General features: G+C 42.2%; 1 protein-coding gene across 1 annotated transcript in view; it reads left to right on the forward strand.

Annotated features, from left to right (window-relative positions):
• Positions 1-23179, forward strand: part of KIN (Kin17 DNA and RNA binding protein) — a 35201-nt gene that overhangs the window by 4894 nt on the left and 7128 nt on the right. The window contains exons 2-10 of the mRNA XM_080812562.1: positions 555-649; positions 5480-5523; positions 5607-5729; positions 6828-7009; positions 10591-10639; positions 11609-11666; positions 17557-17686; positions 19797-19847; positions 22606-22674. Coding sequence (XP_080668688.1) covers positions 555-649; positions 5480-5523; positions 5607-5729; positions 6828-7009; positions 10591-10639; positions 11609-11666; positions 17557-17686; positions 19797-19847; positions 22606-22674 — 801 coding nt within the window. The remainder of the gene's footprint in view (positions 1-554; positions 650-5479; positions 5524-5606; positions 5730-6827; positions 7010-10590; positions 10640-11608; positions 11667-17556; positions 17687-19796; positions 19848-22605; positions 22675-23179) is intronic.

Consider the following 23179-nt stretch of genomic DNA (forward strand, 5'->3'; position numbering starts at 1 on the left):
AGATGCAGGTTTAGTGTATTTAAATGAGGTTTCTGTAATATACCGCAGTGTATTTTGGATAATGAACTGAAGTAGAGTGAAAATAGTCCCCTTAATGGAAATTCACTACTGGCCCATTTTCTTTCATTCCATCCCTCCAAAAACTTGCACAACACTACATGAAGTAGGTGCTCAACAGAATTTGTTAAAGTGATTTAAAAAAACAAAATCACACACACACAAAAAAAACACCAAACCCCCCCCACCAAAAACAATGTCACTCTTCTGTCAGATTTCTTACTAATGTCAGTTTTCCCAAGCACTGTTTTTCTGTCTCTGTAATCTGGGATTATGCTCTGATTAGGAGTGTTGCATAACTCAACCTCGTAAAAAACTTTTAAATAAAAATAATAGTGAGCTTAGAGCTAGTGATTCCCCCCCCCTTTTTTTTTTTTTTGCTTTTTTTACAATTTATCATCAAAGAGCAGCTTTTTAGGGTTGATTAAATACTTTTGTTTAGGGCCCCTTATGATGACCTAAATCAGAATGTAACTGCTACCTTTGCATTTTTGTAGAATGGCTTCAAATGTCACTGTATGTCTGAATCTCATCAGAGGCAACTCTTGCTCGCTTCCGAAAATCCTCAGCAATTTATGGATTATTTTTCAGAGTAAGTAACTTAAAGACATCCTTCCCTCATGAGCTTTATTCGGTTGGACATTGAGTAGATGCTTAGTATTTTCTGTATTGGGAGCTGTGTCCATTCCTTACACATTAGCACAATAGCTGTAGTACCCTGTGCTCAGTTTTTATTTTCCTTTGACAGTTTATCATAGTATGAAATTGTTGCAAGAGTGCTTCTCACAATTTAGTCTTGCACTTCAAACCTAGAAAACTATCTTTCGTTCTAACTCGGTTGTGGCTCAGAGCACAGCTCCGGAGTCAGACCGTCTGCCTTAAAGCCTACAAGTCCAGGCTTCTCTACTCAGGAGCTGTGTGACTGGCCGAACCACTTACATTTGTCTGTGCTTTTGTCTGCTCATCTGTAAAATGGGACTAAAAACAGCATCATCTTCCAAGTGTTGCCTTTATTCTATGGAGTTTATTTAAAGATTAATGAGTTAATATTTCTAAAGTGTTTAGAAGAGTACCCAGTACTCGATTAATAGCTGATAATTATTATTACTATTAATGTTCAGTTTTACTTCTAGCTCTTTCTTTCCAAAGTTCTAGACCTTTTGGTCGTAGGACCCCTTTCCACCCTTAAAAATTATTGAAAAACCCCAAAGAGCTTTTGTTTATATTTGATATTGATACTTGATAGTGATACATTGCTATTTGTAAATTAGAGATTAAAAATGAAAAATTAATGTTATTTATTACTTTATTTAAAATAACAATAAGAGGGGCTCCTGAGTGGCTCAGTGGGTTAAAGCCTCTACCTTCGGCTCAGGTCATGATCCCAGGGTCCGTGGATCCAGCCGCACATCGGCTGTCTGCTCAGCAGGGAGCCTGCTTCCCCCTCTCTCTCTGCCTGCCTCTCTGCCTACTTGTGATCCCTGTCTGTCAAATAAATAAATAAAATCTTTATAAAAAATAACAATAAGAAAAAAAAATAACAATAAGAAACCTATTGCATGTTAAGATAAATGAATTTTTTAATTGAAAGAGCGTATTTTTTCTAAAACAAAAAAGGTAAGAGTGGCATTGTTTACATTTTTGCCGATCTGCAATGTCTGACTTAATAGAAGATGGTTGGATTCCACAGCTGCTTCTGCATTCAGTTTGTTTCAAAATGTTTTGGGAAACACAAAGGAAGCCCACCCTGTTCATAGATGTAGAGCTGGAATGGGGTAATATTTTAATAGCCTTTTTCAGATAATTTTGCATATTCTTCTTTGATACTACATCAAAACAATGGCATGGTAGTTTCTGAAACTTTTTTTTTTTGAGGTTTATTTATTATTATTTTAGAGTATGTGCACCTGTGCTTGAGTAGGGGGATGGGCCAAGGGGAGAGAGAATCCACAAGCAGACTCTCCACTGAGTGTGGAGCCAGACACAGGGCTCGATCTCAGGATCCTGAGACCATGACCTGAACTGAAATCCAGAGTCAGTGGCTCAACCACCTGAACTGCCCAGGCCTCCCTGGCATGGTAGTTTCTTAAAGATTAGTTGCAGTGTGGAATCTGAAACGCCATCAGCAAACTTTTTTTTTTTTTTAAAGATTTCATTTTTTTATTTATTTGACAGAGAGATCACATGTAGGCAGAGAGGCAGTCAGAGAGAGAGGGGGAAGCAGGCTCCCCGCTGAGCAGAGAGCCCGATGAGGGGCTCGATCCCAGGACTCTGGGCTCACGACCTGAGCCGAAGGCAGAGGCTTAACCCACTGAGCCACCCAGGTGCCCCCATCAGCAAACTTTTTGTACCCTATTACATCACGAACCCCTGATCTTTCACTTTGTACTTCTCATACCTGTGTGTGATTTTATAGCATCATGCATTGGTCATTTGTAAAATATTGGCTCACTGTGTATTTGGAATGGTGACACATTTCATTACATAATAGCATAAAATCATTTTTATTAATATCAGCATCAGTGTCATCAGCAATGTCTTGAAGTTTTGGAAAGTACATCAGACTCACAGTGGCTGATGCTAACTTGCCAGATGCAAATTTTTGCTCGAAAGCTCAAATTTTATCATTGGCCACAAATACTGTCAGTTGTTTTCCTTGACATGACAAGGCTCCCTTTGTTTATGCTTGAGAAAATGTCTACTAAATATCCAGTTTGGAATAATCATGGTTGATCTGTCAGTCATTGTTTCCCACAAAATGGTGCTCTGTGGAAAAGGTAGTTCAGCACGTGGCCCAAACAATGGCACAAGTGATTTGCTCACGACAACCACTGTCCAGTGGCAGAAGTGGTTAACTCATAATCCCATTTCATCACACAGGATGGTGGAACGACATAGCCCCAAAGGTTGAGTTGTAATACTATTAATGATACTGCTTTGTCAAGGACATTCTTGATGAGACTGACATTGACTTTCACTGCGAGCGCCTGCCCATGAAGAAGACCTGGGCTGCTAGTATACTGTGGACTCACCACCCACTGCCTGGACTTGGCTAAGATGCCAGCAGGTTCGCCCAGCATGGCTTTTGTGCCATCAAGGCGAGTAGCACAGTGAAAAAGGCAAAGAGGATTTATCTGAACCGCCCAAAACCATCTGGAGGGGCACTGGGTAGCTCAGCCGGTTTAAGCCTCTGCCTTAAGCTCAGGTCATGATCCCAGGGTCCTGGGATCTAGTCCCACACTGGGGTCTCTGCTTAGTGGGAAGCCTATTTCTCCCTCTCCTTCAGCCTGCTGCTCCCCCTGCTTCAGCCTGCTGCTCCCCCTGCTTGTTCTCTCTCTCTTGCTCTCTTGCTCTCTGCCAAATAAATAAAACCTTTTTTAAAAAATGGGAAAAAAAACTGTCTGGAATACCACTGGGCTACATGGGCCACATTTGGGGAAATACCATTCTGGCAAGAGCCATCTGCACTGGAGCGTTCCTCACTGGAACCTTCCTCCCCACCCCCATCCACTGCGTCCACGGTAGCTGCCCTCCACCTCCGGCAGCCTCCGGAAGGGTCGCTTGTGCCTCTCTCCATCTTCCTCTGTTTCTTTTCTTAACTGTCTACAAACACCTCTCTGTTTTCCATTCTTTCCTACTCCTCCTCCCGCTGCGTACTGTCTTCCTATCTTACTGTCTTCCTTAACCCTTCTGCCTGTCCCCCCAGCTCCTCAAATGCAAGAACATTCTTCAGGGCGCCCACTTGGCTTCCTTTTCTCCTTAGTACACAGGCTCCAAGAGTCCTGTCATTCTTCCAGCTGTTAAAACTTCATGTTGGATGACTCCTCGGTCTTACTGTTTGTTCCTAACATCTGTCTTGAGTTGAAGATTTTTTTTTTCTGCACAGTTCTGTATTTCTGAAGGCTCTCTCAGAGCCAGCATTTTAAAGCTAAGGGCAGTATTCTGCCCACCACATCTGCTTATTATCCCGGGCTGGCTGATGACTTCCTACCTGGAATACCAGGCTGGGAAGTCCTCATCGATTCTCCTCTACGGTGTCCTTTAAACTTGCATCCTCTCCATTCTCAAGACTCTAGTAATAATAGTTCTTATCCTCTCTTGCCCAAATTAATTCCATGATTTCCCAGCTCCCAGCTGCAGCTTCCGCTCCTTTCAATCATGCTTTATGCCCGTGGGTCACAAACCTCTACACGCGTCCGAGTCACCTGGAGGGCTCGGGACCATAGTGGCAGGTTCTGGTGGGGCTGGAGACTTAGCATTTCTGTCTAGTTCCCAGGTGATGTCAATGCCGCTCCTCTGGGGACCACACTTTGAGAATTCCTATTCTATACTTTCTACAAGATTATCTTTCTAAATCACAGATTTTCACAGACTAATTCCTCAATAAATTATTTGGTGCTTTTCCACAGCACGCCTAAAACCCTCCCTCTTGAGCATGACATTCAAGATACTTCAAAGATTAGCCCTACCAGTATTTTCCAGCTGTGTTTTGCACCCACGCCCCATAATTCTATTCTATCCCACTGCATCCCTCATTTATATCTACTCTCAATGTTAGCCCAATTAGATTTTTATTTCCCAAGTGTGACGCTTTCATATCTCTGCCAGCTGGGAAAGGTCTTCTCTTTCTCTTCACCTCTAAAGTCCTACTTGTTTTTTATTTTTATTTTTTTTAAGATTTTATTTATTTACTTGACAGAGAAACAGCGAGAGAGGGAACACAAGCAGGGGGAGTGGGAGAGGGAGAAGCAGGCTCTCCACTGAGCAGAGAACCTGATGTGGTGCTTGATCCCAGGACCCTGGGATCATGACCTGACCTGAAAGCAGACACTTAAACCGACTGAGCCACCCAGGCGCCCCTAAAGTCCTGTTTATACTTCGCTGCCCATATTAGGGATCTCCCTGGACTTCCCTGATACTTTGTTACATCTCTTGCAGTTCGAATTCTGTTATGATTACTTCTGCTAGATTGGGTCAAGATTTGTGTTTTAGTCATGTATGTTTACCTGTGTTAAGTACACTTAACACAGTGTACTCAGTGCAGAGGGACACAGTGAGTGCCAATTTCCCATGGAATAAGGGAAGTTTTTTTACCATCAAAAAGACAGTGTTGTTATGCCACATTCAGTAACACTAAGAGACTTGATGAAGGATCCTCTGCAAAGATGTGTAGTCACTTTGGTTACGGCTGCTCTGCCAATGCTGACAGTTTCCCTCCAGACTGACTTTGACCTGTTATTCTTGAAAGCTATAGTCTTTTGGGATTCCTTCCTTTTTCAGCTTTTAAAGGTTCTTAACAGACATTCACATAGATGGTTCATGTATCATTGGACATTGAAACGGTATGGTGGCTTATATTTCAGAGAAATGAAGCTTTATATTTGTAAAAGTGCCATAATGCTCTCTTTCCTTTCCTTATTAGGGAATTCCGAAATGACTTTCTAGAACTTCTCAGGAGACGCTTTGGTAAGCATCCTGGTGTTGTGCATATAGTAACATCATCGTGTTGTAACCTGCCCAGGATTGATGGTGTTGCATTTTGTTTGTAGGCACTAAGAGAGTTCACAACAACATCGTTTATAATGAGTATATCAGCCACCGGGAGCACATCCATATGAATGCCACTCAGTGGGAGACTCTCACTGATTTTACAAAGTGGCTGGGCAGAGAAGGTAAGAGTAAGACAGGATGTGAATAGTTGTTGTGTGGCTCCAGTGCAAGGAGAGACAATTGTCATAATTTCCATGTAAATTTACGGAAACTTGGACAAATAGGGCAATTAAAAACTGGCCGAGAGGAGCATAATCTTCCAGGATTGATTTTGTGGGTTACACTTGAATATGGAGTGTCTGGAGTGGTTCTTTTGATCATGCAAAGATGTATCACCAAAGCATCCTCTCATCTGGGGTAAGAATTACCATCAGTCCTTCCCTTTTTTTACCCCCTTATTCATTTTACTTTTGGAAGCCTTTGTTACCCCGGCTTAAGGAGGTAACAAATATTTAAATATTTAAAAATAGTTATTTATTTATTTTAGAGAGAGAGAACACAAGTGGGAGGGGCAGAGGGAGGAGAAGGGAGGCAGAGGGAGGCAGTCTAAATCCGACTCCATGCTGAGTGGGGAGCCCGACGTGGGGCTTGATCTCATGACGCTGAGATCACGACCTGAGCTGAAATCAAAGAGTCAGACCGCCAACCAAGCTATGGAGGCACCCCACGGAGTTCTTTAACAATTTGTTGTAGTTTATTCCGTTTCTGATCTTCCTAGGCTAAAGCTTAGGGAGAGAGGTGAAAGAAATTTTGTGTCAATGTATTACTTATTCAGTGTGTTCCTTTATTCCATCTGATGGGGAGAATTTCTACTTAGTTAAGTGAGCAGAATATCATGTTCTCCTTGGACGTTAACTACTTATTCACAGTTAAATAATTACTAAGCAAGATAATACTTCTTTCATGTGTTTCCCCTGCTTACATAGTTGACTTAACCTAGCTAGTGAAAAATCAGAATAATAATTTTTTCCGTTTAAGGAGGTAAAATAGTCCACTTAAAATATCCAAGTTTCATCAGCTGTGAGTATGGAAAATTTGTGGGCTGCATGAATTTGTGTATTTGAATGTGTTTGAATGAATGTGTTTGAAGGAGTAAGCACATGATGCAGAGATCAAACACATTTGTAGGTACTTTTAGTTTTGATTGTATGCAAATCTTTTATTTTTTAATTTTTAATTTTTTAATTATTATTATTTTTTAATCTTTTATTTTTTTAAAGGTTTGTGCAAGGTGGATGAGACCCCAAAGGGCTGGTATATTCAGTACATAGACAGGGACCCAGAAACTATCCGCCGGCAACTGGAACTAGAGAAAAAGAAGAAACAGGACCTTGACGATGAGGAAAAAACAGCCAAATTTATTGAAGAACAAGTGAGAAGAGGTCTGGAAGGGAAGGAACAGGTGAGCACCAGTATCATTCTAGGAAGCAACAGGAAAAGGTCTCAAACAAAATTTTTAAGCACTGAATTTAATTTTATAGGTCTCGTTCCTTAATTAAGAGAAGAAAGAACATGGCCGAGTATAAAAGCCTAGGTTTTAGAGTTGAGACAAATCTGGGTTCAATTCCTAAGTTATTGCCTCATGGTCTTGTAGAATTACACAATCTTCTAAACCTCGGTTACCTTATCCCTAAGGCAGAGGCGATAGCTAATGGGGGAGACAGAGCAGATCACTTCACTTGGCTGGAATTAATGCAATGCTCGGTTAAACAAAGTGTGGGAACCTGGAGATCCAGCACTTGCCCCGGCCTGGGGAGGGTGCAGAGTATCTGAAGGTAGCTACCGCTGGGCTTGAAGAAGCAATGGGCAAAACGCAGATAAATGGGGGAGGAATACCTGTTTCAGGTGGTCCAGGTGTTGACGTAATTAGAGTAAGGCATTTATTTTAACAAATATTTATTGGGTACTCCCTTCTTCTAGGCCTTCTTCTAGGCACTGGAGATAGAGTAGTAAACAAAAGGTTAAAAACTCCCTGCCTCATGGTGCTTACCTATCAAAAGTTATGTGTGTGCAGGAAAACATAACCTAGTATATATGTGAACCACTAGCCGTTTAGTATTTTTAAAAAGCTTATTGTGGTATAAAATACATGTGATAAAGTGTATGATGGGCATTACTCTTAAGGTGACTAAAGCTCAGTGAAATTTTACACGTGGATGTGTCTTTGGATGGATGGATGGAAGTAGATAGATGGAGAGTCTGTGTAGTGACCCCCCCAGATCAAGATACAGACCGTTTCCAGAGTCACAGTCATTCCCAGTGAATAGTCCCCTTCCCCCAAGAAGGAGCCAGGATTCTAATGTAGCACTATTGATTATCCGTTAGTGTATTCTTGAACTTTGTAGAAATGAGATTGTACTGTATATTCTCTGGCTTCTTTAACTCAAACAGAATGTTCTTTATGTTTCCTGTACCTGTGTTCTTTCCTATCGGTGTTTTAATTCTTTTTTAAAAGATTTTATTTATTTATTTGACAGAGATCACAAGTAGGCAGAGAGGCAGGCACAGAGAGAGAGGAGGAAGCAGGCTCCCCGCTGAGCAGAGAGTCCGATGCGGGGCTCGATCCCAGGACCCTGAGATCATGACCTTAGCTGAAGGCAGACGCTTAACCCACTGAGCCACCCAGGCGCCCCTACTCTTTTTTTAAAGTGATGTCTGCTGTTCCATTTTATGAATATCACACAACTTATCCATTCTCCTGTTGAGAAGTGTGTGGCTTGTTTTCAGTGTTTGGCTATGGTGAATACAGGGGCTCTGTCATTAATGTACATGTCTGATAGAAACTGTTCAGTACAGAGTGATGCCGGAAGTAGCCGGCGATAAGAAAGTGAAGATCTGTTGATGAGTCAGCTTTTATACCATGTTAGTTGACCTTGATAAGTTATGGGTGTGTGTGTTATAATGGTACTCTTCCCATATGCGTGTGTTCATATGCATTTATTCACACAGTCTTTTAGGAGTTTTCTGTATTAAAGTAAAACAGTGGTTTAAAAAAAAAAAACAGTGGTTAAACTGCTGTAATCGTCAGATTTAAACCCCTGCCTAAGTTCTAAAAGCTTTTTTTATTTTAAGATTTTATTTATTCGCTTGACAGACAGATCACTAGTAGGTAGAGAGTGAGAGAGGAGGAAGCAGGCTGCCTACTGAGCAGAGAGCCCGATGTAGGGCTCGATCCCAGGACCCTGGGATCATGACCCACGTCGAAGGCAGAGGCTTAACCCACTGAGCCACCCAGGTGCCTCAGATCTAAAGCTTTTTATTCTTGAAATTGACATACCTTTTTCATTCTTAAACCTCTGCTTTCAGTAGAGGGAAAATGGTCATTTCCTGTTGTGGAAATTAAGAAGGATCACATCTTATGCAGAGGAAATTGGTTTCCTTTTTGTAACATTTTAGCTTAATTCCACTAAAATCTTCAAGTTAATTTGCACTCTCTTAGTGTAAATAGCATCCCCCCCTTAAAGGCAGGGGAAATCCAACTGCTCAATGTTTCCTCATCGTATTCTTAAATATTATCAGTTTTTAAAACGTAACATCTTGTCTTTCGCCTTCCTTTGGGAGATCCTGATGGAGAAAAGAATATTCGGCTGCATCTCAAGACAACTTTTTATTAGTAGAAACAACAATTAACATTTATCAAACCCTGTTGCAGGCGTTATGCTAAGTGCTTCCTTTATTTTATCCTATTTTATCCTATGACACCTCTAGATGTGCATAGTATTCCTATTTTATAGTCAGAGTAATTGAGGTGCAGGGAGATGGTGAGATTGACAGGTGCGGAAGCTAATAACGTGCAGAGGTGGGTTTGACCTGCGGTTCTGCGTGAGTTAGTCTTAGGCTCTTGATCTTACGCTAAACTCTCCCACTGTATAGAGGAGCTTTGCTTTTTAAAATAATTCTCTACCTAAAATTCTTTTCTATTTTTTTTTTAAGATTTTATTTATTTAAGAGAGAGAGCATGCAAGCAAGAGAGAGCATGAGCAGTGGAAGGGAGAGGGAGAAACTGACTCCCCCGCTGAGCAGGGAGCCAGATGTGGGGCTGGATCCCAGGACCCTGAGATCATGACCTGAGCCAAAGGCAGAGGCTTAACCGAATGAGCCACCCAGGCGCCCCATCCTCTAGCTAAAATTCTTAAGGTTTATTGTTTTATGTTGTTTCCTGTTTAAATTGTAGTAGAAATAAAAATGTAGGTAATCTTCTGCAATGTGGTACAAAGAAGCCACTCTTTTCCCCTTTGGAATAATTCTCAGTTGAAGAATATTTGCAGTACATATAATTTCTTTTTTTTTTTTAATTTTTTTAATTTTTTTTAAAACCATATAATTTTTTTTATTTTTTATTTATTTTCAGCGTAACAGTATTCATTTTTCTTTTTTTTAAATGTGTTTACAATCTTTTTTTTTTTTTTTTAAAGACTTTATTTATTTATTTGACAGACGGAGATCACAAGTAGGCAGAGAAGCAGGCAGAGAGAGAGGAGGAAGCAGGCTCCCTGCTGAGCAGAGAGCCCGATGTGGGGCACGATCCCAGGACCCTGGGATCATGACCGGAGCCGAAGGCAGACAATTAACCCAATGAACCACCCAGGCGCCCTACATATAATTTCTTAACTAGGATCTTAATCATTTTATTTTATTTTTTAAAAAGATCTCATTTATTTATTAGAGAGAGAGAGAAACAAGCAGGAGGGAAGAAAAAGCAGATTCCCCACTGAGCAGGGACCTCAATGTAGGACTTCATCCCAGGATTCTGGGATCATGGCCAGAGCTGTAGGCAAATACTTGACCAGCTGAGCAAGCCAGGCACCTGGATCTTAACCATTTCAGAGCTGCATGTTGGAGCGGCCTTGCAACATGGGTAGCAAGTCATAATTTGGGCTCTTGAATATTGATAGTAAATGCACTGTGAACCAAACCATCATCCTCTTTTTTTTCTTTTTTCTTTCTTTCTTTCTTTTTTTTTTTTTTTTTTTTGCCTTTTAGGAGGCCCCTATTTTTACGGAATTAAGCAGAGAAAATGACGAAGAAAAAGGTGGTTTTACTTTTTTCTTACTCTTTTAATATGGATGATTTTATATCGGCTCTGCCAAAAACTAGCGCCATGTTTGGGGGCAAGACGTATAATCTGGAATGCATTGTTTTTACCGGTTTATGAAAAGGTAACAATAAACCAGGTAGGGTGCCTTCAACTACAAGTAACAAAACCAACTAAACCTAGTCTAAATAATAAGGAAATACGTTGCCAGAGTTAAGAGTCCCAGAAGTAGAGCGGTTCTGGATGCCAGGCCGTCTGTCAGCCACTGGACACAAGGTGGCGGCGGGCACTTTGGCCATTGTATGCACACCACATTGTCCAGAGGACGACAGAGGGCATCTCTTCTGGAGTCCCCTGTGAGCAAGGAAACTTTATCTAGAAAACACTCCTCTGGCCAGCAGACTTCCTTCTGAATATCACTGGCCGGTCCATATCAGCCTCCACCTGAAGCAGTCACTAGGAAATGAAATGGGATTATTCTGATTGGTTTAGAGCAAAAGAACCTTACTAATACCTCCTGAATCTCCCCACCTCCTAATCCCATCACTTCGGACATTAGGTTTTCAACATACCAGTTTTAGGGGGACACAGACATTCAGACTCCAGCTCCAAACCATGTGTAAGAGCTGTAATATACACCCAAACAGACTTGGAGTCCTGTCCTCTTAGCACGCGGAAGGGGAGCTGTGGGAGAGTGGCCAAGGCAGTCGCCGGTAGCTCAGTTCCCAGCTCTGAGCATCGCTCAGTGTTATCTGCAGAAAGTCATCATCTCTGGGTAGCTGGGTAGCATTCCAGCTCTCGTTTATTCAAAATGTCCATGAGCATCTAGGTGGATACATTTTGGTCTTATCTGATAACTTTTATAATTTTCCTGAAACACACACATGCACACACACACAAACACACATACTTATTATATGTATGATGAAATATACATGTAAAAAATATATCATTTTTTCCTTCCAGTTACATTCAATTTGAATAAAGGAGCATGTAGTTCGGCAGCAACGTCCTCCAAATCCAGGTGAGCTCCAGGAGCAGACCTCTTAGAACTTGAGAATTTTTGTGAAATGCTGATGACTACGTTTTAAAAGCTATAGGACTGTGAATTTTTTTTTTCTTTCTGGTTATAATGTTTCCCCTTGTCTTGTTTCCATTTGATGGTGGTTTGGTTTTGTTTGTTAGCAGCTATTTTTTTTTCCTTACCTGTCCATGACGATAGGATGCTTCTGAGGAAAGGCACATTTTGAGTGAATGCCTCACATGACAAGTTCTTGCTTTCCTGCGGGTCCTTCTCCGCATAATGGTCCCTTCTGCGTAATGCTATTGATTTTTCTATCACAGCTCACTCACCGAGTTTAAATATTAGCTGGGGGATACAGTTTCTGTTCTGCCTACTGTGTTAAGATGTTGTAAGATGGAGACTAGGTTACTCACGCACCTTCTTAGCCCCTGGTGGAGGGGACACGTGCCCATCGGCGTGCATTCGTAGCTGCCTCCCTGCTGCCCGATGTAGTCGCCGAGCAGGGCCTGACCGAGCTTTTCGGTAAAAGGCCACATAGTCAATATCGTAGATGTTATTGGCCATCTGTCTTTGTCACAACCACTAGACTGCCATCTGAGTGAGAAGGCTGCCGCAGACCGCGAGTCAACAAACACGTGGCTGTATTCCAGTAAGATCTTATTTCTGAAGACAGGCAGCAGCCTGCCTCTGGCCCTCAGGTTGGAGTTTGCCAAGCCCCGGCATGGCGCGTGGTCAGGCGCCTCTGTTCCCTTTGCACCTTCAGTGCTTATCTGTTCTTTCCCCAAATATTTATTCACTGTCTGTGATGCACAACGTGTCCGGTTTGGTTACGGAGATTAAATAAAACGAGACAACAGATACTCAGGAAAGTACCTTCCTACTGGTACTTCTGGCGTCTAGCAGAATTTTGTTTGGAGTTGGCCAATATTTGCTATTTTACTTGGTATTTTACGTGTGGTTTATTTAAGAGCTAACTGGGTTTTCTTGGGTAAGTTGTAGGCTAGCGCTTCTTGGCATAGCTAGGTAAGCGGCCAGGAGACAGGAAGGAGATAGATCGGACCAATGTACAACTGCTTCAGGAGGCCTGGCCAGAGATCTTCTCTTTGATCTAAACGTTTCCGAATTGACACCTGTGTTAGTTACATGAAGAAGGTGTTTAATTGGGTTCCACATACGGTACATTTGAAAGGAAAAATCTTTTCAAAGTATTGGTAGGATATGACCTGGAAGACAGATTCAAATGTATCAAATCACACATGCCTTATGGTTTTGGACCTGTACCTGTTTCACTCAGTTCTCCTTTATTGTTTGTTATTCCTGAGTGTAGATAAATGTTAAAATTGGTCCCAGTGGCCCCCAAACCGGTCTCCCTTGTATTAGTTTTCTCTGGCTGCTGTAACAAATTACCATAAACCAAGTGTCTTTTTTTAAAAGATTTTATTATTTGAGATAGAGAGAGCAAAGTGAGGGAGAGCACAGCAGGGGGAGGGGCAGAGGGAGAAACTGACTCCCTGCCGACCAGGGACCCCAGTGGGGGTCTTGATCCCAGAACCCTGGGATCATGACCTGAGCCAAAGGCAGACGCTTCACGGACTGAGCCACCCAGGTGCCCCAAACCAAGTGTCTTGAAACACAGAAATGGATTGTGTCTCTGGAGACCAGAAGTCTGAAGTCAGTATCCTTGAGCCGAAATCAAGCCATGTGTGGAGCCACGCTTCCTCCAGGGCCTCTGGGGGTGGGGTGGGGGTGGGGAATGAAGCAGTGTCTTCTGGTCTCTCCTTGCTCTGTCTTCACATCACCTTCTCTACATGTCACTTCTGCCTCTTTCCCTCATAAAAGGATGCGTGTGGTTGCACGGAGCGGCCACTCTAGCCACCCACAGTAATCTCATCTCAGAAGCTATAACTTAATCTCATTTGCCGAGACCCTTCTGCAAATAAGGTAACATGTGTTAACTCCAAGGATGAGGACCTGTTACCTCTGGGGTCTGCTAGTTAGCCTTCTTTCCCCAATGCTTCGGCATTATTAGGAAAAATAGCTTTATTTGATTAAGTTCTGTAAGTTCAGTCTCAAGTATCCATAATAACTCATAAATAGTGTCATAGGTAATATAATGGAAAGACTCGTCTAAATTTTCTTTTTCTGAGATTATGGTCTATTTTAATAGAGTTTGAGATTTATTTTCCTGTTGATTTATATCTCTTTTCTAAAACTCAGAATGAACAAAAGGCTCGATATAAAAAATTGATACTTGAAATTATATTGAGGTACAGAGATAAGCCCTGCTTCTCCAGTGTTTGAACAGAGGTTACTCGGTTTCCATTTCTGTTTTGGGGCTTTTCTTCTTTAATTGCGTTAGGACTCACTCCAGTTCCTGACAGTAGAATTCTAGGGCTGTTCTAGAAGCAAACGTTCCATTTCCAATCTGTTACCATTCATTTCTTGCCTTGATTTTAGCCCTATCTTGCCCCATCTTGGTTTGTCAGCCTCTAATAGAATCTTTGGGGAGGAGGGATGTTATTGTTAGAGCAGCTACTGTAAGATCAAATAGAGTACACAGCTGGGGCGCCTGCGTGGCTCAGTGGGTTACGCCTCTGCCTTCGGCTCAGGTCATGATCTCAGGGTCCTGGGATTGAGCCCCACATTGGGCCCTCTGCTCAGTGGGGAGCCTGCTTCCCCCTCTCTCTCTGCCTGCCTCTCTGCCTGGTTGTGATCTCTCTCTCTGTCAAATAAATAAAAATAAAATCTTTAAATATATATATATATATAATACACAGCTGGGGGTGCCTGGGTGGCTCAGTTGGTTAAGTGCCCAACTCTTGACTTCAGCTCAGGTCGTGATCTCAGGGTTGTGGGATTGAGCCCGCGTCTGCCTCCCGACTTGGCAGGGAGTCTGCTTGAGTCTCTCTCTCCCTCCCCCTCTGCCTCTCCCCTCTGCCTGCTCATGCAAGGGGTGGGGGGTGCTTTCTCTCCAAAAAAATAAAAGTTATTAGTAATAATACACAGCTGAAAAAAATGGACTATTTTTTTTTTTGCATTTTAACGTTCATTATTGAGATTGATATTTAATTGCTTAGTCTTAAAATGATTTGTACAAGTATTCTTTTTTGACTCATGTTTTCAGATATAAACGCTTGGTAAAGCTTGGTAAAATACTGTGCTGGTATCTTTTGCAGGCAAGGGAATTAGCTTATTCAACTTCTCAAGATAATCTTGATTATACAAACCAACAATTTGTACAGTTTTGATTTTTCTAGAATATCCTTTTTATCTAGGCTCTCAGATTTGCTATTTTATTCATCTTTGGAATACCGACTTTTTCTTTTCTTGCTATTGTCATTTCTTTGGTTTCCATGTTACTGGCTTATATCCTTCATAATTTCTTCTGCCAACATTTCTCGCATTCTTCCTTATTTGTTTTAGCTCTAATAGAATCTTGATGTTGCAAGAAGAAGGATCTTTCTAAATGCTTTTCTTTCACCTGTGGGATAACCTGTCATTTTTGTCTGTGCTGCTTTGTGACCATTGTGATCCAGTGTCTCTCCTGCCCCTTGCCCTCCAGCTATGCTGAATTATTTGCACTGTCTGAAATGAGCTGTGGTGGCTCACCCTTTCTTGCCTTCACAGCTTCTGTCCTCCCTTCCCAGACTGTCTTTCCGTGTCTGGTCTCCCACAGGAGATTGTAAGATCCTGATGGGCTGTTCTGTTCACATTTTTATCCCCGTTGCTTGTCACACTGTAGACATTTAATAATGCCAAAGGAATGTTCTTGATAGAAAACTTCTTTTCTATTGAGTTTAGTTTTTTTTTGTGTAGTAAAATACATATAAATTTGACCATTTTCACCATTTTTAAGCGTACAGGTCAGGGGTGGTAAGTAGCTTCACATTGTTGTGTAGTTGTCGCTGATATCCATCTCCCGGACTTTCTCATCAGCCCAAACTGAAACTCTGTCCCCATTAAACACTTAATTCCCCATTTCCAGGTAGCCCCCAGCTGCCGGTAGCCTCTATTCTGCTTTCTGTCTCTATGGATTGGACTGTTCTAGACTTCTCATAGGAGGAGAAGCGTACAGCAAGTGCCCCTTTGTGCCTGGCTTCTGTCACCCACTTTAATGTCTTTAGGGTTCATCTGTGTTGCGGCACATGTTGAAATTTCCTCCTTTTCGAGGCTGAAGCACTGCATTGGCTTCATGTCTCCCTCTCCCTCTCTGTCTCCCTTTCCCTCTCCCCCTCGGTCAGCGGACGCCGGAGTCAGTCTCTGGGCGATCGTGAACAGTGCTGTTGAACACTGGTGTTCAGATACCTGTTCGTGTCCCTGCTCCCCGTGTTGTCTCTGGGGAGACACCCAGCCGCGGAAGTGCTGGGTTGTACGGCGGCTCTGCCTCGCTGTTTGCCCCAGCAGCTGCCCCAGTTGAGAGCACAAGGGTCCCAGAAATAGAATCAGAACTTAGGAATCTATTCGGAGGATTGAATTATGGGACAAAACCCAGTGAGTGAAATTTCAAAAGGGTAAATATAAAGCCTTAGAGCTCGGTGAACGAAGAACACCTGCCACGATGGCCGAGTGAGGGAGTCCTGACCTGGGCCCCTGGACAGAAAAGTCGTTGGGGGCATCTGGGGGGCTCAGTCGGTAAAGCGTCTGCCTTTGGCTCTGGTCATGATCCCAGGGTCCTGGGATCAAGTCCCACATCCAGTTCCTTGCTCCACGGAGAGCCTGCTTCTCCCTCTGCCTGTTGCTCCCCCTGCTTCTGCTCTCTCTCTCCCTCCCCCTCTTCCTCTGCCCCTGCTCCATCCCCCTCCACTCACACTTTCCCCCTCTTAAAAAAAAAAAGAGTCCGAGTAAAGTTCTATTGTTTTTCTGTTCATCACACTTTCTGTCTTGCTTATCTCCATGGTAGCTTCGTGCATGGATTTATCCTTTGTTCGTCTTTTGCAAATAGGACAAACTAAATGATTACACTGGTAAGAGTCATTGAAATATTAACTGAGCATGTATTTTATGTGAGTCACAAGATAACAGCTTGCTCTACAGGAAAAAAATAAGTATATACAAATATATACACATCATTATGTGTACATATCATATATGCAAAGGATTATAATACAAGGTGGCATAGGATACACGCTGGGAAGTGCTATGACAGTTCAAACCCTCATGAAGAATGGATCTTAAAGACTTGGGACAAATGGAGATAATTGGAGAGGTTGTTCTAGGTATAAAAGAGGCGGTTTACAAATGCCTAAAACATGGCATGGCTCAGTAACAAGTTATTCCGAATGGCTGGTGTATATAATAAGTCAGAAATACCATTTCTTGGGCCAGTGGTGACAATTTTATACCACACTAAAAAAGAATTTACACTGTCAATTCTAAGCAGTTAGGAACCATTCAGAAATTAGGCGACATGGTGAGATTGCTTGCAAAAAATAGAACCGACCGTAATGTGCTAGACTTCATTGCCAACCTCTTATTTAATCCTTGCAGTTGAGCTCTGAGTTGGGTCACATGGTTATCCTTGTTCATGGATGAGGAACTGAAGCTTAGAAAAGTGAATCAATCACCCAGGGTCAGAAGCGGAAGTCCCCTTAGACCCTGATCTGCCTAACCCCGAAGCCGAAGCTGGCATTGTCACCACTGGTCTGTGCTGATCATGGTGGGCACTAAGGGAAGGGGCAAGGAGAGGGACGAGGGCGTTAAGGCAGGAAAGGTCACATGTTCTCATGCTGCTTAGGGTCCTGCAGGCCTAAAGACAGGTCCTCTCTTGTTTTGACTAATCTGTTTTAAATTAATCGTATAACAAATATCTTCTGTACTGTTCCCCTGCACATTCGAAAGCCACCTTCTGTGCATAGGGTTTGTTAACAGACATGGCTCTTCTTTTCACCAGTTCCTTGGGACCAAGCGCATTGAGTACCATCGGGAATGCAGCATCAGTTAAACGGAAAGAATCTTCCCGGAGCTCAGCTCAATCAAAAGAAAAGAAAAAAAAGAAATCTGCCCTTGACGAAATCATGGAGGTATAGTTACAAGCTGCTTATCGACGACATGTTAGCAGTTAGAGGAGTGACATAATTCAAACTAAGGAAAGTTTAGTCTCACTAATTCCTGGGTTAACATAAAGTCAGAAGATGTGTTCAGACTACGTTGGGGGAAGGAAGTCTGGCCACGGTTCCGTCTGAGTAGAGTTGGAATCCCTCATCCCAAGTTTATTTTCTTGCCTCAGGTGCTGTCTTCAGAACTCTCCGTGTGTTCATGGTCAGTGGAATTCAAGCAGAAGGGCTTGGGTTGTCACTGAAGCTCAAAACGAAAGCTCTGTTTCCCTTCTGTGGCTCTGTGAAATGGGCCTCCTCCACGGATTCCTCCCACCAGTCCCTGCTCTCCTTCGGCCTCTGACTTCACTTGCCACCTCCTAGCCAGCGAGAGGAAGCTAGGACATATTTTTAATTTGACTTAGCCTGATAGCTAAGCCTGTGTGATGAATCCTTGATAACCCGTGACTTAAGATCTAGGGCCACACTTCGGCTCTGAATCTACCTGCGCCGCCAGAGCGGTTCTAATCTTCCCATCTCCCTTTCCACACACAGCCTTACCTTGTCAGTACGTTTATGAAGTAATTAGGAAAGAGAAGGAGGACCAGTGAAGGGAAAGAAGAAATGGATAGAAGCAGCTGACTTGTTTTTTCCTGTAAAGTCATCTCCCCAGCCCTCCTCTTCATTTGTGAAGGGACAGAGGCAACTGTTCGCTCTTTCCCATTTCTGGGTGCTCTCACTATGCAGGGTGGTCTGAACGGTTGAGAGTCTAGTATAAAATGTACACTGGGAGATGTGGTCACTCCGTCACTGAGCAAATACTGAGTCGCTGTTATGTGCTGGGCATTGTGCGAGGTCCTGTGTCACCATAGTAGGGAGAAAAGTACAGCGCCACTGTGTCACAGGGCTTTCGTTCTAGTAAGAGACATTCCATGAACTAGTGAGCCGGTGAGTACGAGTCTGAACAAGAGAACCAGTATTACTACGAAATACTAAGTGCTAAGGGGGTCTGAGGGCGGGCTCTGGGGAACGGCTTGTGGAAAGCTGCCAAGGCAGGAGAGATCTTGAATTCCGCCACCTGAAGGAGAGGTCCACGTGGCTGGAGCATGGTGAGTGCGGGAGCTGGGTAGCATTCGCAGTCTGAGAGAGAAGGCGGAGCAACGTCTTAACGTGTCTCAGTAGGCCATGACACGAAGTTCCTGAATCTAATTCAAAGTAAATTGGGAAACTAGACCGCTCTGCTTTGTAAAAACCTGCTAAATTTAGAATGTTCTTTGTTTGTATTGGAAAGTTGGAGACATTAAAATGGGATTTATTATCAACCCAAAATGGCAGCGTCTGTCCCATTGAAAGTTGGGACTTTGGGTTCACTTACTCCATCAGGAGAGAAAAAGGCGTCACGTGGCTCCTCAGCGGCCAGACCGCGCTCTTTGTTTGGACACCCTTGTGCTTCCATCTCTCGTGGTTAGGTTTTTCCTGCCCTACATTCACAAGATTTATTATCCTTATCGAACGGAGAAGTCTCTTTTGGCCACCACCGTAGAACTAACCGTGCTGCGCAAAATTTTTTTGAAGTGTTGTGTTTTTATCACGTGAAAACGTTGCTTGTTTCCCAGCCTGTGGCAGGCACCCGGGGGGAAGCAGGGAGACGGGGATGTAGCGCCGGCACATGGCCTTGCAGTCTTGACTACATAGAGGTTGCTTGTGTTTATTTTCTTGGCCAGTTGACGTACTTTATCATGTATTTTTGTAAATCCAAGAATGTGTGTGTGTGTGTGTGTGTGCGCGCGCATTTTTAAAGATTTTATCTTCAAGTAGTCTCAATACCCAGTGTGGGGCTTGAACCTGGTGGGGCTTGAACCCACAACCCCAAGATCAAGAATCACACACTCCACCAACTGAGCCAGAGAGGTGCCCCCCCCATTTGTTTTTCTTTGAATCAAAAATTGGAAAAAATGGTTATTTGTGTTTGTCAGAGCTTGTAAATTACACGGATTTCCTTTGAGGTGTATGTTTTATGGTGTTTGCTACATAGAATGGTATTTGAAATAAATCGAGGATTTTAAAGAGAGACTTCTGTATCTTCTGTGTTCTCCAGATCGAAGAGGAAAAGAAAAGAACTGCCCGAACAGACCACTGGCTACAGCCTGTACGTACCCAGCTGGGGCTTCTTACGTCTTGAATGCTTTTAAAAAAGTGAATCATGTAAAGAGACTTGAATTTCTCAAATATACTTAAATCATATGGCTAGATCTATAACTTTCCTGACTTTTCTTTTTATCTGATCTTCAGTGATCAGTTGCCACCCGTATTGGAGAGTTACTTCACGTGTATAGGCTGGTAAGATTTCTTGAGTTTGCTGCCAGATTCGTTTGTGGACCTCTTGCTTTTAAGCCTGGAATTATTTCCAGTTTTTGCTATAAGACTTGGGTTGTGTTTTCAGAAATGAGACTGAAAAGTAGAACTGTGAATGCTGCAGCATTTGTTTTCAACTTACAGCTTATTGAACTTAGAATCTCCCTTTAGATACTTTGTCGAAAAATGCTGGTTTTAATTTCACAAACTCAAGTAGAGCTTTGTATTTTCTGATATATTTATTTTGATGTTATTTTAAGATAATAATTTTGAAACATTCAAATAATTTTAAACATTATTATTTATTGATGCTCTGTTTTGAGCCTAGATGTGAAGTTTCCAGAAGACACTCAGGGTGCCTTCCTTAAAGCTTCTGAAAGAAGCTGGTTTGATCAACAATAGGGGACTGAAAAGTAGTTGAGAGTGTGTGTTGTTTAGATAGTTTTGATTCAAAAGGTAAGATTAAGAAGAAGGTGCAGAAATCCAGAGTTCTCGTTCAGATCTTCATTGTCCTGCTCCCTCTAAGCAGGAAAACAATTTCACTTCCGTGTCTTAGTTTGTGGTCTTCTACGTGGGAGGCATTTCTACGTGGTGCCCACGTGAAGGCTCAGGAAGCAAGTCAGCTAACATGAAAATCCTCGCTGCTTTAAATAGAGAGTGAGTCCTGTATGTGAATTACATCAGTGAGTTCTTCTATCAGCCCAGTAACGTAATTCCTGTTATGATTCCCATTTCAGAGGTGAGAAAAACTGAGGCATCAGCATTTGAGTAATTCCCCCAAGGTCATAGAGTAAGCAGTGATACAGGATCTCCCTGGCAGTCTTATTCAGTAGGTTGTGCCCTCAACTGGTCAACAGACCTGCTTCCTGGGGTGTCTCAGGCACCCTGACTCCCCATCTCTGAGGACAGGTTAGTCAAGATCAGCAAAGGCTGGACCTGAAGGGAAGAAGCCACCCATGGGGTTTTTTTTGTTTTCTCCATTCCAGTAGCTGGCATGTGACTATGAATAGTTTGATTATTGTTTATAAAAACATAATCAAGAATTTTGCTGAAAGCAGTCATTCTTACCCAGAGAGTGATTCACAAATTTTTAGCAAAGTGTTTTTTCCAAATTACTACCACCTTCCAGTCTCCTGCAGTGAAGTGCATATTTTCACCAGCCTCCTGGGTGATTCTGATATATCCCGTTCATTGGTTTAAAGGAAAAAAGAAAAGAAACCAAAAAAGAAAGAGAGAAAGCATTCCAAATTTTAGTCCAAGAATTTTCTTCCCATTGATAATATTTTAAATTCAATTGCATTTTCTCTTTGCTAGTTCTCTTACAATAAATTATTCAAATGTTTTTCCTGCTACAGAGTATTACATTAAAAGTGAGGATCAGTGTGTCTCTTATGTCAAAACACTCGATATGTTTGTTAAAATCACCAGTAGTCCACACAGACTGGAGAGGGGTTTATTGTTTAAACTCAGAAGAGAAATATCTTGAACTGATCTGTTGTGTGAGCAAGTATCAGTAAGCCCATTGATGGGATGAATTAGCTTCAGATTTTAAGTGTGTACCCACGAGGGCCTTTGAGAAATTTAGCCCAGAAATACTCTGGCTAAATCAGAGAAGCTGTTTTGGCATTACTTGGCTTCATTTAGAAAGTCCTAGATTCTCAGACTAGAGGCTTAAGAATAAGACCACTCATATTTTCTTGTAAGTGTGTTTTTCTGCTGTAATATATCCTTCCAACAAAGTCCTTATTGAATTTTGATTAATAAAATTTAATTGGCTTACTTGTGACCACCTAGTACCTCTGTTACATTCACTTGAAGTAGCAAATACAGGATCACTACAGTGACTATAGCGTGAAGTCAGGCGATTGAATTTTCATGATCAGCTGCTAGACAGCTAATCTAAATCAGGAAAATGATGATAAAGAAGCAAATGCAGAATGCATTAATATGAAATAAGCCCAGATTTCTCTCCCATTGGAGAATGAGATGTTCAGAAGAACGATACTTTTAGCGGGAGCTAATCTGGAAGAACCCCATCTGTCTCAAGAATTCAGAGTAACCTAATGAGAAAAGAACATTGTGGAGAATGTCATGTGTAAGCTCAAAGGCTCAGTTCCTTGCAATTCACAGGGAGACTTGCCATCTGAGTTTTTATCAGCAGTGAACACCAACGGTGTAATACCTTTCGTCCTTTTCACTTCCTTGAATGGAGAGAGAGAGAGGCTGTCTGTAAGAGACATGGATTAATAGGGTTGAGATTGACAGATAAAAGTCCTAGATTTCAAGAGACCTTCAGTGTGGAAATCAGCCTTGAGACAGGTACTTTTTCCCTCCTGGTAACCGTGTTGAATAAAGGGAGAAAGAAGAAATAAGAGATCACTAAGGGAATGTTTTGCATAATTGGGAAGGCTTGGAACTCAAAATTTCTTATTTAGCAGAACAGTTAACGTATTGCTATGATTTTTGGTGAACATGGTTTAAAGCAAAGGAATAAAACTGGAAAGCTAACTTATGTCTTCCCTTTCATCTTTATTTTTTTTGTTCTTTTCTAGGAAATCATTGTGAAAATTATAACCAAGAAACTCGGAGAGAAATACCATAAGAAAAAGGGTGTTGTGAAGGTAGGCACAGGGGGCTGTGAGTGGGATTTGTGGAAGGAGCTGGGGGTGGCCAAGTCAAGCCATTCTGATATTCCTGAAAAATCACATCCTAGGGCCGGAGCATTGTGTCTTGGATTCTTGATGGTTCCATATGTCTTTATCATTTCCATAAAAGGAAAGCTGAATTCGTAATTGCTGGGAAAATGATTCTTTCGCAACCATAGTTTCTAGTTCACTTTGGTGTGCTTTCTTACTGGAGCAAATAGCACGTATAAAATCCCACCGGCACAGCTTAAACTCACTCACATGCTCTGCGTGCCTTGCCGATCAGTGAGACACTCCTCTTTGTTAACGAGGGCAAGATGATTATGTTCTCAGGGGGACTTCCCTGTTGTGTTTTGCCTGAAAAATTTTTAGTTGCTCTAGGATTTTAAAATTTAAAAGTCGACGCTCCAATCCTTTCCTCTGTTTGCTGTTCCTAAATAGTTCCATCCTGGAACCTAGCATTGTGCAGGCAGAAATGCCC

The sequence above is a fragment of the Martes martes genome (assembly GCF_963455335.1).
Source record: "Martes martes genome assembly, chromosome: 8".
Lineage (NCBI taxonomy): Eukaryota > Metazoa > Chordata > Mammalia > Carnivora > Mustelidae > Martes > Martes martes.